Here is a 17,339-nt window from a genome sequence, read left to right on the forward strand (position 1 = left end):
AGTTTAAAACTAACCGATTTTGTTCCAGAAGGCGCTGTTGATATTGTCGAATCTTCTTTACATGTTCATCCTCTGAAGATGAAGAAAGTAGGACGTTGTTTTTCTACAAAAGTGGCATTAAATTTGATACAACTACATTAAGAGCATGTTTGAGCTAAAACGGAAGGTTAAGTATTGGTAGTAGTTAACATAACCATTAAAACTACTTGCAGTAGTTTTGATAGCTGTTCAGCAGTACTAATGCATGTCATCCTAAACAAGATTTTGCACGCACTATACCGAGCATCAAAGGAGAATTCTACAACTGCATCAAATTCAGAGTTATCGGGAAAGCAGCAGGTGCACCATCTTTAATGTCACAACTGTTCAATAATCACCAGGGTTGACTGCAATGTATGTATTCAAAGTCACAAACTAGGATTGCAGCTGACCACCAATGGAATTAATGGAAACTGTACAGATGACATTTGGGATTGTGTCCCCTCTCTTACAGCCTAAACAAGCAAGTGATTGTGCACTGGTCTCTGAGCCCCAGTTGCCACACACCATCCAAGCGGAGGCTCAAGTATGGCGAGTAAGGTATTGACAGCATAATTGTCACATTCTCATCTCACATGAAATCACACTGCTTATACAAGGAGTATGAGAATGTGTGCTGAGCTCAGATCAGGATGATCGCACAGGAAGAGCGGCAAGAGAGGTTCCAGGACTTCAATGATGGGAAAACCAACTGCATTGCAGTACAACCGGTAGCAACTAGACACTCCCTGTCTAGACCATCATTCTTGAACCTCTCCATTAATCCGTATGCTGTACACAATTCTTACTGCAAGTCTCTATCCCATTTATCAATATCCATCAAGGTGGTCTACAAAAAACTGATTACTAAAGAGGGTGTCATCAGTTTGTTGGAGGCAAGTCACTGTTCTCTTTATAAACAGGCAATTTTGGGCTGATTTTCAGGTTAAATTATTTCATCAGGTATAACCAATCAGCAGACACTAATGAGGTTATTTAGGGCTTACGCAACAGTCAATTTTTTTGTATTGAAGTCATCACTGAACAATTAAGGATGCCAAAATCACTCTCCAAAATTATATTTTATATGCATGCATAAAGAGCAATCCATTGTTTTATGCTCAGTGTAAAAAACATGTACAATTAAATAAAAGCAAATACCAGGTCATAACCATCTTATTTGCTTCACTGCAAAACAAGTTTTAAATTATAACAATTTCAATGTACTGTCAAGCACACCTGATGTGCTCCACTGCACCAGTAAAATTGCAAAATGTAATAAAATCAAAACAAATATACTACTGGGTCAATAAAACTCAAAATACCTCAGTGGCAGCAGATGGTTCTTCTTTCTGGGATTGAGGCTGTTCATTTCCCTCGGGATTCTCCATGATCGCAGCCTGTAGCCGCTCCCTGTCTGCCAGAGCCTGCTGTAAATGAGCTTCCAAAATCCTTTTCTGCTCCTCTAGGTGCTGTAGCAGTGCAACTTGTTCTTGCTTTTGCACTTCCAACTCTTCCTCCTACAGCGGCACATGCAAAACAAAGTAACAGGAGTAAAGCAACAATGCAGAAGGAATACTACTACTGCTACTACAGGGGATAGATGGAATTAATATATATTTTTTAATTTTTCCATACCCATCAATCAAATACTCACAGCAAATAAATGCATAGCTACACAAATTACCTTGCAGACATACATTTAATGTAATCAGACTAAGCAATTACCACTTGGAACGATCAAATTCTGCATTTTTAAAACCTACTCAGGCTAAGAGGTTTTTCATTTCATACATTTTAGATTAAAAATAAAGATAGTTCAATTTTTTTTTAAAAAGTACAGAAAACCTGTTTTTTCTTCTCAGAAGCTGAACGTAATTTATTGGCTTGTTCTCTAGGATGCAGCAGGGTCGTACTCCCAGCAATAATTGACTCCTCTGATGTTTCAGGACCTGAAAAACATACCTGAGAGCACTAGTATAAAATTAATTTAAAACTCAGCACATTGTTTAGTATTAAAGCCTAAGGAATCTCCCTTGATTCATGCCTAAAACATGAATCGAAAGCAAACTGCTGCATAAAACTCAGCAGTCCTCCAATTTGTGGTAACCCTGAAAATTAAACCTTTTCCAGCTCTAGAAAAAATGAATTCCCAGTGTAACAAAGGAAATCTGAAAACTCAAACTCTGAACTTACATACAGTTTTAAAGCCTTAGATTTTCTTTGTTTTCTACATCTCAAATAAGATTCACCTTCAGGCTGGGAAGCCAATGCAGGAGGTTTTGCACGAGGGGGTCCATCTCTGGGACAAGTGGATATTTCCTCGTCTCTCTCTTCACTGTCCAGGGAGCCCGATTCGATAGTCATGGTTTCGGGAGCCGTCTCAGCCTCACTACGGGAGCTCCACTGGTCTCTCTGGGTCCGGACCTTGCTCAGTAGTCGCTTTAATGCTTGTTTTGAGGCCTGGGCCTGATCTAAAATTTGAATTGTTGGGATTAGAAAACAAACGTCTCACAGCTAGTGCCTTTTTTAAGCATAAAACATTTAGACATTTTTCAGGAATGACTGCACAACAAGTAAAGGGGATTTATTATTAGAAGTGGTCTTGCAAATAAGTACATAATCAATGCAGAGTTGTGCATTGGTTGATGGTACATCTAAATATAAGACTCTCGTACAAGGGTTTGAATTGGTGTAGAAGTGACAATTTACTGCTTTAGTGATATGTTTAACTTCCAGCTCAATCTAAAATAAGATTTGAATAAACTAAATAGCATTTTGCACCACGGAATATCGGAGTTCTCTAAGCAAGTCTTAACCTTTCTTTGCAGAATTTCATGTGATATTCTCTACCTTCTGTTCTTCTTGGCAAGCGAACCGATTGGCTCTCTTCCGAGTGCTCTTCGCCATTAGATGTTACCACAGACTCCAGGGTTACGTCCAATTCACCATCACGACTTCCTGTGGATGGCACAGGAAGTGGTTCCGGGACTAAGCGAAGAACCAAGTCACCCTTTACTCCTGTAAGAGCAATTGCATGGTTAAGCCTCACAAACAAAGCATTAGCCTAAAAGATATTTAAAAAAATGGATTGAGGTAATTACATGAGCTGAAATCATAAAGCTCACATTTCTGTCTTCTAAGGCAATCAAAGAGCAGCAATTACCTTTAGGTTATATTAATATACAACAGTGGAAGGTACAATTTAAAAAACTGATGTAATTTCACTGCTTTGGCTTGTGGTGGAAAGCAATAGCAGGTACAAATTCATCCAAGAACGATAAGGCAATACACACGTATACAAAGATCACAGTATAATATGGCAAAAAACAAGCCACCAACTTACTTCTCTCTCCGGAATACATGTCTTCAAAGGCAAACTCAAGATCCCTCTGCTTTTCTTCTTTCAGTTCTTGTTGCTTGTGTGCAGGTTCAAAGAGTTGGGGAGGCATCTGTGCCACAACCTGCCTGCGCCTGGCCAGATCTGCCTGCTGCATCTGCTCAAGCTCCATCAGCAGTCTCTCCCGGTCCTGAGGGCCAGCAATGGACCACACTGCCTTGTCACCACCACGCAAGTCCACTAAACAGAATTCAGGCTGGTACATTCTCGGACCAGGTTCCCTATAGTTCTCTCTGTTCAGAACTAAAAGTCCATTCAGGCTGGCAGTGTACCACTTTCCCTTAAGCCCCAGAATAGATCCAACATGCTTACTCATCAGATTTTCATTTTTGTGCTACTATATGAAACTAGCAGTTTTGAGAATTACTTCCAAAACCTAAACATAAAGCTTTCTCCACCTTTGAGATGACCTGTAGATAAGAAGGGCAGTGTACCTGGGTGAGCTGGACCACTCGCAGGGCATGGCTGCCCCTCAGTCTGGCCTTCTCCAGCTGCTCCCTCCTCTCCTGCTCCTCTTCCTTCTCCAGCTCCTCGAGGCGCCTGCCCTCGACTGCTGCTGCGGCCCGAGCATCCGCCTGCCAGGAAGCACTCATTTAACACTCCAGCCTATTTCTAAAGGAAACGGGCTTTGATATGGAAGCATTGTGCTGGAGTTTCAATTTAGAGGTTTACATCACAAATAGGTCACAAGCTATAAAGCTGTTTACGCCTTTACATGGAAAAAAACCCCTGCAAAACAGCAAAGTGAATTAAGACCATTCTTAAAACCAATGTAAACCTCAATTATGGATTAAGCTTAAATTCCATATGCTGAATTGGGGATTTTATCACAGCGTGTGGAATTCTTTACCCAGAATTTTCAGAAAGGCTTAACTGACAATTTTCAATTTCATACACGGATTGGTATTTAAAACACAGCGGTATGAATTTACACAGCTGAAAGCAAATCACCTGCTCCGTCACGGCTTCTCTGTCCACACACGTCTCGGGTAGATGGTAATGAGTGACAGAAAAACCGTCGACGTCATACATCTTGACAGAAGGAAGCTTCTTTACGTCAATGTTCTGAGGACAAAAGTCACTTGGTCAGAATTCGATCAAACCTTGCTCCCACGTAATATTTGAAAACAGCGGAGGCGACTGAAGATTATTTGTAAAGTTCAAGATCACAGTAACCTCAATTTCAGAAAGCTTTTTTTGCCAAACACGCCTTGCATTCCGCAGTGAAACTTACTTCAAAAGGGTCTGGAGGAGGAGGTGGGAGACTGGCAATCTTTGCCGACCTCTCTTTTTCTGCAAGTAGAGCTTTTCTGCGAGCTTTCAAGTGTCTGTACAAAAAGCAAAGGTGTTTTCACATTTTTGAAGCAAATAAACCACAACTGTATTGAACAGCCAGCTATTATTCTAGAAACAAATGGCAAAAGATTTTGCTGCTCAAAACTGAAATATAACAGCTTTATTCAAATGTTTTTGCAAAGCAAGCCATCTATGCAAACATTTCACATTCAGATTTAAACAAACCTGCAGATGGGATTTATGATGTATGCCAGGATGGATAATTTTACTCAACTATATTTTAAGGTTTTTTTTAATGGCCAAATTTGCATAAATTGTTTTAAATCAGCTGACACGTTTTTCTGTCAGTAGGGAAAATCAATTAAAGATCACCAAATACCCATAAAACAACTCAATATAACAAAAGGCTGTTAATTTAAAGTGAAAATAAAAACAGTTTAAAATCAAATTTGTAAAGCTTTTATGTTCCATCTTTTAAATATACCTACTTATTTTTTAGTGTAAGAGTTCAGGATTATCTAAACACTTCCACACAAAGAATGAAACTAAATATAGTGTTACTTTTTAAGCTGCTTAACACATGGGTAACATTCTACACAATCTTAACACACCAATACAGACCTGATTTAAGAGTCATATTAACTTTCTGAACCAGAGTTTGGAAAAGAAGGATACTGAATAAGAAATACAGAAGATGCTGGTCATAATTAGAATTATGAACTGACCTAGTCTGCTCTTCACTTTGTTTCTGCCTTTGCGTTTTTAACTCTTTCAGTGCGTGTCTGTGTCTCTCTTCAGCCTTCTCGTTACTCTGCAGCATCTTCTGTGCAATTGCAGCCAGATCAGGTTCCTGCAAATGAACAACAAACATATGTTGGACTCTCTTGCACTAATGACAAAACATAAAATACCTGTATGCCCTTAAATTCTTAAGGATAGGATTTTTCTTGAAAGACAGCAATTCTGTAATTAAAGTACTTATAGAGACTACTTGTTTTCAAAATAATTGGATCCGGAGGAAAAAAAAACTGAACAGCATCTTAATTTGAATTACTTAGAGCACAATTATTTTGCTATGCTATTAGCTAAAATGAATGTCAGACTAAGAACAGTTAAAACTAAATTCTTATGCATCAATACTTTGGCCATCAGTTAAAAAGACTAGCTCCTGTGCTAACTGATATAAAGCATTACTTAGTAAAACTTCTGGCAAACTCTGAAATTGTATTACAAGCAGAGAAAGAAATTAAAATAAGCAATTTTGTTAAGTGGTCTTGGAACCTGATTATGTTCATTTTAAAAAAAAAGTTTAAATGTACCCTGAATAAACAAAAGAAATGAAATGGAAACCCATCAAAGTGAAAACTAAATGATAGAAGGCTTGATTTTTCAACCTCAAGTAAAAACACTTCTAAATTAACCCTTGACAGGACAATGCAATGAACAGAGAACAGTAGTGCTGATACTGTACACATGTGATCGTCTCATATTCAGTCTTGCAGTCAAAATTGTGTTACTAGAACTAGACAAGTAGCTTTTAACTTAGGCTTGAACTGCAAATGAAAGTTATTTTAAGGAAATCTGGAAATGCATAAAATGTTGAACTCATGCAGAAAATGAGAAAGTCTTTGAAGCATTCCATGATTGAAAGTGCATCCATAGTAAATTACCTCAACTGTAATTAAAGCAAATAATGGAAGCTTATTAAAAAGTGTTACCAGAAAACAATATACAGCACAAGCTCTAGATTTAAACTCTATACCAACAAGTATTTGACATGTTTGCTAGAACTGAGGAAAAAAAAGGCAATAAATGATTTGTGAATAGTCTTTGTATTACCATGGTACACACCAAACAATTACTGATAGCATCATCATTACATTACTCTACCAGCCAACAACAAATTAATCATTGACTAAACAACACTCTTTTCTATCATAATTAAAGCACAGTTTCCCAATCCTGGTCACCCCAGGTTTTTAAATCTAGCAGATCTCTTGACTTAAGAAACCCTTAATCAGGCTCCTGTAGCAAGACAATGAAAGCAAATACAGCCCGATTTCATTACTAACATTAGCAGTTAATAGAACTTTAAGCAATTGTAAGTTCGATTTTTCTTCAATACAGTAATTATGTAAATAAAATACTATTGTAGATGTTTGACTACTTGTGTAAAAAATAGTTATCTTGGGAAGAAACATTAGTTGATTGGGCACTTCTCATCACTTTCAGTTTCAAATTTTAAGACGCTTCTAAAATTGTATAGTTAACATTTGTAGCATTTTTAAGACCTGAAACCAATGCAGATAATGAAATTATCACATCAACGAGGGGCTCAAATAACCACTGAAGAGAAGCAAACGCAACAAAAAACGCAAACACCGGGGTCACCAGAGTCACCCCCGAAAACCCAGAATTAGAGCACGACTCCCTACATTTTGGGGCCCACGTGTATTTAAGTTAATATAAGGCAAAGCAGGTTTTATTTTATATATATATAACATTAAAGGAACATAAGATGAAAAGGTGTACGGGAGCTAAAACTAGGAAAGTATATTAAATGAACGTTTCACTCAGGTTTGACACGAAAAGAACGGGAAACATGCTTAGAGCTCGGCAGGGAGCGCCCCATTTTCTCGCGTTGGTCGAGGCTCAAAGGGTGGCGTTACGTTTTCTTTGGCGCGCCGGTGGCCTTCTCCCACGGCCCTCAGGCTGTGCTGGTAGAGCGACTCGAGCGCCCGCACTCTCTCCGCCCGCTGCCGCAGCCACGCGGCCCTCAGCTCCTCGGCCAGGTTCTGGAGCTCGAGGTCGCGGCGCTGCTGCACCTCCCTCCTGATCTGCAGCGCGATGTACCGCTCCTGCTCTCGGACCTGCAACAAGCACCAACAGGGCGTGCGGTTATCCCCGGCGCTCACCGAGCCTTTCTAAAGCCTGAATTGGCACCGACGTTGTACCAGCTTCGGGGGCTCTTAAAACTTTCCCCCGTGTAGAATGCCAAACCATTTCGTGTGGAAGAGTCTAATACAGCGTTATTCCCATCTGCGTCTGAAGATCACCGATAACATCATCAGAGTAGAGCTTTTCACAAGAAATAAGGAATCAATAAGCCAACGGGATAAAGGCAGTTCGGTTCGCTAAATTTCTTGGGAGCAATATACATTCATCAGGGTATGTTTGAAACCAGTGTTTCAAAGCCATGCAAATATTGCACTTAAAAACAACTATTACCTAAATCAGAAAGTTAAATATTTATACATGCATAGTGAATGAATATCAGCGATATTTTCATAAGACACCTCTAAATCAGTGATCAGCTGGAAAAGTGTGATAGCTGTCCTCCACAAATAGTTTTCCCCCAGAAAGGTTTAGCGCTCAGTATTGAATATTCCTAACTTCGCTTCGTGTTAATGTCGCAGCTCATTCATCAGCAAACTCACCCGACAACTCTGCGATTCAGATTCTTTTGCATTTATGGGAACATAGATACAGTCACGGTGATACTGGCACAATATCTTTCAAGAGATCTATGCTTTCGTCTAGTCGGTGTTGCTGAACATTTTGGAGATAAGAGAACCCGAGGTTTTTGCGTCGAATCAAGTGCTTCGAAATTCAAAGCCTGCTCTCACCTGTTGCAATCTCAGTTTTCGTCTTCTTTCATGTTCTTGTTTTATGAGCTGAGCCTCTTCGTTCGGACTAAGCTTCAGTCTCGCTACTTTCCTTTTCATCGCTCTAGCCTGCAAAACAAATAAGCCATATTATTAAACACGAGAGCAATGCAAACTTGGCCGAGTTTTAAAACACTTCAACTCAAAGCCACTTGATTCACAAACTCACCACCCCCGACATCTAAAACGCATGGATACGGCGTAAAATTCTGCATTAAATTTACCTTAGAAATTCAACAAAAACACGTTGTCGTTTAAAAGCTCGTTAATCCAAAAGATGCTTGTTTTGATAAAGCGTTTAGTAGAGTTAAATATTCCTAACTACTACAGTCGTCCGATTACGGAATACGTTTAATGCGTTACGGATATCAAGCTTTAACGATAAATTCTATTTTTCGGATTGTTTCTGAAACAAGAGGTCTCACTGCAGCCTAAAAGCCTGTTCCTGTATTTTAAACGGCAGTTTGTCGGAGTTGTAAACGTCACATCCTGTATTTAAACAGCCAGCGAAGGGGGAAAGTACGCGGGAAGAGTTCACTCATTGTTCTGTTGCAGGCAGTTTAAATTATGCAGTGTTAAAATATTGTTCATCTAGATCTGACCTATATTCTAAAACTACTTTGTCCCAGAATTTCTACCTTCCGCTCAGCTTTAGTAAATTATATGAAAAAGTCACATGACTACATGCAACAGGCATATCCCTAACTAGCAACGTGTCATTGGTTTTATGCCTTTGTTGTGAAATTAAATATAGATCCTTGCAGACCAAATTTAATTACCACAGTTCATCTGACAATCGTTCAATCAATTTGAACAATTAAGGTATCACAACAATATTATTAATAATCATGAATAATAATTATTATTATCAAGATGACGAGAATCTTTATCCTACAAGACCATAAAAATCCGAAGTACAATTATTAAGAAAGATGTCCCGGATTTAAATGCACCACATTTACCAAACTCACCAGAAACAGTAAGACAAAAGGTGTACAGTGTTGTACAACTAATGTAACAGTAACGTTTAGCACCAAAGCCTAACAACAACATAAACGTGGTCCTAGGGCAAACGCTTATGGGTATTGTAGTTCTTCTATCTTATATGTTCGTCCATCTGTTGGAGGATAAACTAATGTTTAATTTTGCCGACTGCAACACAATAGCACAGGTAAAAAGCCCAGATATATAATTATATATATAGAATAAGCACTAAGGCTTGAATCACCAGAGGAAAACCCCTCCTGCATATTGAAAGGATCTCGCGAGAAATTCTTTCCGGTGAAGTATCGCTGTTTCTCGTGAGACTTGGTGCGTGAGCTGGTGGATGCATTTCCTTCTTAATAAATGTAAGTACAATATTGAACATTCAATCAAATACTTTACCTGTCTAACACAACATACAGTACCAGGAGTAGTTGAATAAATAATACCGTTTTGTATTAGGTGCTGAACTATATTTACTTTAGCAGTATGCGCTTCTCCATGGGGAGTTAGTAGCAAGCTAGTAAATCCGTAGCTTGGACTGTAGAACTGTATTGTTATAGTTACATGTTATAGTATTTCGTTGTCCAAGTTTTATTAGGTTAAATTTAACTGTTTTGCGTATTATTCTGAAAGCTGGGTTTATTTTCTATGTAGATTGTTAAACGTTACACATTACAGTGTGTAACCGTAGAAACTGCTTACAGTATTCTTCGTAACAAAATTTCAAAGAGAGTGGTCTGTATAACGCTGATCTCCAGGTTTTTGTGGTTTTGTGCAAATAGCTCCTATGAAGTAAAACGTCTGTTTGTTGTGAAAATTATTTCCATTCAGTTTGAAAATCGGCGCCTAACCGCTTTTAGAATTTAATAGCATCTTGCAAACAATACTGAAGGTTCTACATACTCACCTTGCAACATGAGCAGTGTGTTTCAATGCGTCTCTCCCTTTTCTTCCTTTTCTTTCATGCAAGCAGCTGAGTGCAATCCTCACCATGTCAGGTGGTCCAGCTGTCCGAGTGAGTATAGAGTCTGCCTGCGAAAAGCAGGTCCAGGAGGTGTCCCTAGATGGGATCGAGACCTATGTCCAGCCCCTGTCAATGTCCCAGAACCTGGCCAAACTCGCCCAACGCATCGATTTTGGTCAGGGGTCTGACTCGGAGGATGAAGGAGGAGAGGGGGAGTCCAGGGACCAGGAGTGGGGGAAACAAGAGGCTGAGGAGGATGAAGGTGAGTGTACAATTTGTTGTTGTGTCTCGCTCTCTAATATGTAGCAGAGGTTAATTGGTTGTTAAACCATATAGTGGTCTCGCAAGGGCAGAGCATCCCTTTTGCAGTGCTGGCTTGCAGAGCAGGAAGAAAACAGCGAGGAAAGTAGATGTGAAGCTGAATTGCAAATATAGTTCACAAGGCAAAACAACCAGGTGACATTTTTGTCAGGCGTGAAGGGAAAGCACTCCTCAACAAGCACAGTATTTGCAGGTATTTGTTCTATGAATTAAATTATGTTCAGTTCTTTTTAGAAAGAAAACTCCCAGATCGAGAGGTGTATTTTAGTAGAATCAGTATTGGCTAGTTTTAAGCTCTACATTTTTGGACTGCTTATTCTATGGAGATTTACAGGAAATATTGCTAGGTAATTTCTTTGACCTGCATAAGCATTTCAAGCCATTAACGTCTGGTGTTCAAGGCGTAAATCCAAACAATGAATGTAGCAGTCGTATTTAGGACCCAGGGGACCTGATTCTATATTAAAATGCACACAGGAAGAAAGTCTAGACAGATTCACATTTTCCGTTTCATAGTACATGATCCCTCCAGAGAGAGGCTGTAAAGTTATTGTAACAAGTCACCATAGGAAATGTCACACTGTAGCAGCTCACAATTTGCCTCCCCTGTGGATAGACACTTTCCAGGTAACTCAAACAAGCAGGAGATTTGACTTAGAAATGAAGTAAGGCTGAGGGACCCTACCTCACTGAAGGACTGTTTTATTTCCCCAGCCACTGTGAAGTTCCAGCCCTCACTATGGCCCTGGGACTCAGTTCGGAATAACCTGCGGAGTGCACTTACAGAGATGTGTGTGCTGTATGATGTGCTAAGTGTGGTCAAAGAGAAAAAGTACATGACTCTGGACCCTGTCTCCCATGACGTCACTGCTGGAAAGGTACACAGTCAAATCAAATCCAGCACTTTGTTAAAATAGGTGAATACAATCATATTGTATTCAATGTGATTCATCCCTAGTCTGCACTTTTCTGGGAAAGGTTAATTATCATGGTTCTCAATTTCTTCTTTAACGTAGAAAGCAATTAAATGATCATTTCTGTTTTGCCGTAGTTTTGAGATAGACGTATGGACTACAAACTGGTTTCAGATTGGAAGAATTAGAACTCAATCATTTGTCTATATAAGAAATATTTTGCAAATCTGACTTGTTCACCTTAATGGAAAGCAAATTTGGAACATGTGCTGGAGGTGTAGCACTGCTCTATGTATAATATTTGGGTTTTCCTGCACTGTCCTCTCATATTTGTTCATCTCTGGAATGTTTATTGTAGACACCCCAGGTGTTGCAGCTTATCGGCAAAAAGAAATCTCTGGCCACAGCAGCTCAACTGCTGCTGAAAGGTGCAGAGAAGCTCAGTAAGTCAGTTGCAGAAAACCAGGAGAACAGACGACAGAGAGACTTCAACTCGGAGCTGCTCAGGCTTAGATCCCAGTGGAAACTGAGGAAAGTGGGGGACAAAATCCTTGGAGACCTCAGCTACAAGAGCGCAGGTATCCACCTTAATACAAATTAGGTTTTGAATATTACATGTTGCAGGATCAGTGAGGTGCTAGGCCTCCGTTTACTGTATCCATTTCTTTGTCAATTTCAGAACAGGAATGTTTTTCGTAACATGACAACCAAAACTCTACAGGGTGTTTTAAATATGGATTGACTAACACATTTTAACACAATTTTAATATTCCTTTTGATAAAAATTTTACTAATTAAACTATATCATTGTTTTTCTTACCAATGTTTTCTAAAGGAATATAATGTTCTCAGTATACAGAAGTATTTGAATTGTTAAGACAAGTCTGATGATTGATGTGTGCATTCTTCAGGATCATTGTTTCCCCATCATGGCACATTTGAAGTCATTAAGAACACAGACATTGACCTGGACAAGAAGATCCCTGACGATTACTGTCCTCTTGATGTTCAGATTCCCAGTGATCTTGAAGGATCTGCTTACATCAAGGTAGGAGATTTACTTTATCATGGGAGTTTCAAATAATTTCCAGTCTGATTTATTATTTATATTTTTAATTACTTTTTTTAGGTTTCTATTCAGAAACAAGCTCCTGATATAGGTGACCTTGGGACTGTGAGCCTTTTCAGAAGACAGCCAAAAGCAAAATCAGGTATTTGATTATCGGAAATGATTTTGTTTAATCATGAAAACTATATAAGTTCTAAACAGTTAAATCAGTAAATCGAATGTCTCACAATCAGTTAAATGATAGACAAATGTGTATTATTGAAATGATGGGAATGAAACACAATTTTGTAACAGCACTTTTCCTTCCCATTCATACATTTTATAATTCCAGGACTATCAGCTCTATACTATAGTTGCTTTTTTCATCAAGTGCAATATGAATGAGTGTGATTGATTTCAAGAATTTCACTGGCACATTTTCTTGTTCTTTCAATGACATGTGGTGTCACTGGTGTCCAGTAAGTTTGTACAATAATTAGGCATGAACAAATGCAAATTGTTCTGGTATTGCTTCGGACAGGTTCTCAGCCCTGGCATGCTAAGCTGGAAGCGGCCCAGAACGTCTTGCTTTGCAAGGAGATATTTGCGCAGCTCTCTCGAGAGGCGGTGCAGATTAAATCCCAGATCCCTCACATTGTTGTAAAGAATCAGATCATCTCCCAGCCTTTCCCAGGTGAGCAGTGCAGCCAGTTATTCTGGAAACCAGTTATCTGTTTTATTAAAAATTGACCATCAGGTGATGAACATCGATAAATTCTGCCACATATTGAGGTAGTTATGAAATTCCTGTGTAAATTACATTGCATCAGAGGGCTTTGGCAAACCTGGTGTTGTCTGTTTGTTTAAAATTGGTCTGTTTATAATGACTTTCTTATCTTCATTAATTAATCCCTCTTATTCATTACCTACCAATTAGAAGATCTTTCTCCGGAGGGTTACAAATGATTAGATTCCAGTAATGGATGCCTATTTAAATGAATACCACATAGGACTGTGTTAGAAAATTCAACTCCTAAGTATTTGTTGTGCTCTTAGGACTGGTTTACTTTAAGGATGTATTGTATAATGGTAGATTTTATTTAGGATTAAGTATTACACTAATTAACAGGTGGAATTTATTTTGAATGACATTAAGGTCTGCAGCTCTCCATTTCATTGTGTCACTCCACCGGTGAAAAGAAAAATCAGAAGGCCTCTCCAGAAAAATCCAAGCCAGACGATCACCTTTACGTGCTTGAACATAACCTCCATCAGCTCATGAGAGAGGTACACGTCTTTGAAAGCTTTTTGAAGTGCTTGTGACAAATTACTTTTAAAGTATTGTAAGAACAAAAACTTTTAAAGTGAGAGATTAGAGGCAGATTGCACAAATTCCTCTGTACCGAAGCTTAGTGCAAAGTGCGTGCTTCAAGTTGTTTTGTACTGGTATTTTTTTGTTAACATGATTATTTGATATTTAAAGGGGAACAGTAGTACTATTTTAAGATTTCAGGGTTAGAAAGAATCAGCATTGATGGGTGCATTTCAAACCGCAATTAAAGTAAAACGGACACAGTAACTTATAAAACCTCTAATTTACAACCCAAATTAGACAAAGTTTCTCGGTATGCATAGTGCAATATTACCACCATTGTCTGTGATTCAGAAGGGCTTCAAGACAGTTTTGCTGAGAGATGCTACTTGTTAACTCTGCATGCAGATCATGTTGGAACTTTTCTGCATGGAGATGTCTGCTGCACAGCCTGTACTTATTTGCTTGTACATCACATTAATTAGTTGTTACAGTGACTTGTGAGCAGGAAGGGATGTTTCGTGTCGCAAATTTGCACCAACACTCACTCTCGCCTGTGGCAAGACCAGTGGTTTGACACAATGACGATTTTACAGGACATTCACAAAGTTCAAGAGTTTGTTTGATTTGAAATTTGTAAAATGTTTCTATACTGTCAATGTATTTATTGTGTTATCAGGATTAAACAACTAGTCTATGAAATTGGGGCTGCAATTCCCCTTTAAGAAGTAATTTCCAAGTTTGTTTTTGAAAAATGCTACTACTAAATGTATACTGTAGATGTTTTCATCTTGTATAAAAAGTCTGAATTGTTATAACAATGTTTGAATAACAATATATGCAAATTTAAGAATGTAAACATTTTCCTGTCCCATTTTGTATTCATATAAGCTGTCTTGTATAGATTCATCTGTGTGTACTGTCTATGCTGAAGTATTCTTTTTTGTAGTTTCACAAACAGACCCTGAGCTCAGCGGTAATGCCGCACCCTGCTAGCGCCCCCTTTGGACACAAAAGGCTGCGCCTTGCCGGGCCTATGGCCTTTGATAAAGCAGAGATCGCCTCCCTGCAGCAGAATGAAGGGCTCCTGGAGAAGATTATCAAACAAGCAAAGCACATTTTCCTCAGGCGCAGGTCGGTGCAATGCAGCAGAACTTTTTAAATAATGGAAGCCCAGGGAATCCCTGCTGTTTTGCAATACAGCCGCTGAGTTTTTCTTTTTCCTTTCATTCACACTGTGTGTGTGTGTGTGTTTGAAAAGATAACGAACAGCTCTTCAGAAGTCTGGTTTTAGAAATGAGCTAGCTCCTTCTCATGAGCTGTGATAACCATTTTATTTCCCCTGCTGTATTGCCTGTATAAGCAGCATGTTGTTCTGGTAACTTCTAGCCTTATTGTAGTAATTTCCATTCATCAGATGTGACCATCTAACCTATGAAAAATACTTCTAGATCTGTTTTTATGTTTATTTTTTTGTCTAGGACGGCACGAACAATAGACAGCCTGGCCAGCCGTATTGAAGATCCGCAGATTCAGGCTCACTGGTCAAACATTAATGATGTTTATGAATCCAGTGTTAAGGTTTTGATTACCTCACAGGGCTATGAGCAGATATGCAAGTAAGTACTGCTGATAATAGTATTTAAATTCCTTGTCTGTAGAAGCTGGTTAAAATCGGCATTTCATATTCTAAAACATTTTAATTGAAATGGCTCGTATCCAACCATCCGTTTTCAGTAAGTGCTTAGTCTTTGAAATCATTGCAGTGAAGTTAAACCTTACCCAGCAGCCCATGCATACAGGATACCCTCTAGGTGGAATGACAGTCTATTGTAGGTTACTCAGGTGTAAGTGCATGTAGGGTACAATTTAGAGCTCCACACGGACGCATCCCAGCCAGGAGTGAGCTGTGAGACAGCAGTGCTAACCACTACACTGCCCGCTGCCCTGGTTAATTTTACATAGCCAAATGTACGTTTTATATTATGTAGATTACATCTAGAATCACTGCTGACTTTGGTAATATATTAAAACTTTTGAATTATATTAATTGTATGTATAAAGCAGTTTTCCCCATTATGAGATTCAGGGGCGTGCTTCAGGACAGAAAGATTTACCAGAGGCTGTGTTTTGGGCAGGTCTATTCAGTTGCAGCTAAACATTGGTGTGGAACAGATCCGCGTGGTGCACAGAGATGGCCGGGTCATCACTCTCTCTCACCAAGAGCAGGAGCTGCAAGACTTCCTCCTCTCTCAGGTCCGTCCTCTTAGTCTAGCAGTCACTCCAACACACTCAGAGAATAATATATATAGCAAGCATTGTGGCAATTAAAAAGTTATGAGAAACGTAGGCTAAATCCTAAATTTCCTTTAGCGGGATTTTAAACTTTGCGTTGACTCTTATTTCCAGATGTCCCAGCACCAAGTCCATGCGGTGCAGCAGCTGGCCAAAGTGATGGGTTGGCACGTGCTGAGCTTCAGTAACCACGTGGGCCTGGGCTCAGTGGAGAGCATTGGCAATGCCTCCGCCATCACAGTGGCCTCACCCAATGGAGAGTTTGCCATTTCTGGTAGGAAAACTGTATCCGTTTCGCACCTGTTGGTATGATAGTTATTGTGTCAGACTTAATAATAAATTGTTGAACTGTTCTGCAATGCTGCTACTTTTTTTTTTAAAACTAGTTTACAGACTTGTTTTACACACTATTTACTCAACAGTTTCCCATTGTTATTCATGTAATGGAGTTTTACTATGTTTTACTGATATTACTACACTAGGTTTTTTTTGTAGTCAAATTTCAGTAAGTGTAGCATGTATGCTATCTCGTGTACAACGGTTGCTTGGGATTTTTTTTTTTAAACTGAATGCCCAGTTGTCTTCATTCTGACAAAATTGCATGTTAATTATTTATAGCAGAAATGCTAAATTGCATAATTTGCAAAGACGTTCAGAGACTCTGTCTTCTGTGTGATTACAGTTCGTAATGGGCCGGAGAGCGGCTGTAAAGTCATTGTGCAGTTCCCCCGGAGCCAGTGCAAGGATCTACCCAAGAGCGACGTCATCCAGGACAACAAATGGAACCACCTGCGTGGGCCCAGCAAGGAGGTGCACTGGAACAAGATGGAAGGACGGAACTTTGTGTACAAAATGGAGCTTTTGATGGCAGCTCTCACCCCGTGCCCATAAATCGGCTTTTTGTACAGAGACAAACGAGAACCTCAAGTTGGGTGAAGAGCTGAGAAATCTCATCTCCTGTGAAACTTAAAGTAACGAACTCCTTGATTTGGGGCTGAGAAAAAAGGACTCGTCTGCCTCACTCTTTTTTTGGCTTTCCTTTCTTTCTAGATCAATTAACTGCAATATATTAAATTGTGTTCAAACTTTCCTTGCAGTTTTTCTTATACCTACTTGCAG

At 39.2% G+C, this 17,339-nt stretch overlaps 2 protein-coding genes across 8 annotated transcripts in view; one reads left to right on the top strand and one right to left on the bottom strand.

Annotated features, from left to right (window-relative positions):
• cep295 (centrosomal protein 295) overlaps positions 1–9,544 on the bottom strand; it is a 29,067-nt gene extending 19,523 nt beyond the window's left edge. For 3 of the 7 annotated variants that reach the window (XM_015341625.2, XM_015341621.2, XM_015341622.2), the window contains exons 1-13: positions 8,604–8,957; positions 8,341–8,448; positions 7,384–7,584; positions 5,440–5,564; positions 4,653–4,746; positions 4,370–4,483; positions 3,853–3,993; positions 3,365–3,548; positions 2,872–3,039; positions 2,271–2,492; positions 1,867–1,970; positions 1,344–1,538; positions 15–103 (exon numbers count right to left, since the gene is read on the bottom strand). In XM_015341625.2, coding sequence (XP_015197111.2) covers positions 15–103; positions 1,344–1,538; positions 1,867–1,970; positions 2,271–2,492; positions 2,872–3,039; positions 3,365–3,548; positions 3,853–3,993; positions 4,370–4,483; positions 4,653–4,746; positions 5,440–5,564; positions 7,384–7,584; positions 8,341–8,439 — 1,736 coding nt within the window. In that variant the 5' untranslated portion in view covers positions 8,440–8,448; positions 8,604–8,957. Of the gene's footprint in view, positions 1–14; positions 104–1,343; positions 1,539–1,866; positions 1,984–2,270; positions 2,493–2,871; positions 3,040–3,364; positions 3,549–3,852; positions 3,994–4,369; positions 4,484–4,652; positions 4,747–5,439; positions 5,565–7,383; positions 7,585–8,340; positions 8,449–8,603; positions 8,960–9,350 lie in introns of those variants that run through there. The other 4 variants (XM_015341620.2, XM_015341623.2, XM_015341619.2 and 1 more) reach the window with 4 other exon arrangements.
• Positions 9,545–9,626: 82 nt separating this feature from the next.
• med17 (mediator complex subunit 17) lies at positions 9,627–17,309 on the top strand. Its single transcript, XM_006627835.3, has 13 exons — positions 9,627–9,728; positions 10,340–10,592; positions 11,366–11,529; positions 11,924–12,143; positions 12,477–12,613; positions 12,695–12,776; positions 13,155–13,307; positions 13,770–13,900; positions 14,875–15,059; positions 15,407–15,544; positions 16,064–16,181; positions 16,335–16,494; positions 16,903–17,309. Exons 2-13 carry the CDS (start codon positions 10,358–10,360, stop codon positions 17,109–17,111), a joined length of 1,932 nt encoding a protein of 643 aa, XP_006627898.1. The 5' UTR covers positions 9,627–9,728; positions 10,340–10,357; the 3' UTR covers positions 17,112–17,309.
• Positions 17,310–17,339: the final 30 nt, after the last annotated feature.

This window comes from Lepisosteus oculatus, chromosome 5 (assembly GCF_040954835.1).
Source record: "Lepisosteus oculatus isolate fLepOcu1 chromosome 5, fLepOcu1.hap2, whole genome shotgun sequence".
Classification (NCBI taxonomy): Eukaryota; Metazoa; Chordata; class Actinopteri; order Semionotiformes; family Lepisosteidae; genus Lepisosteus; species Lepisosteus oculatus.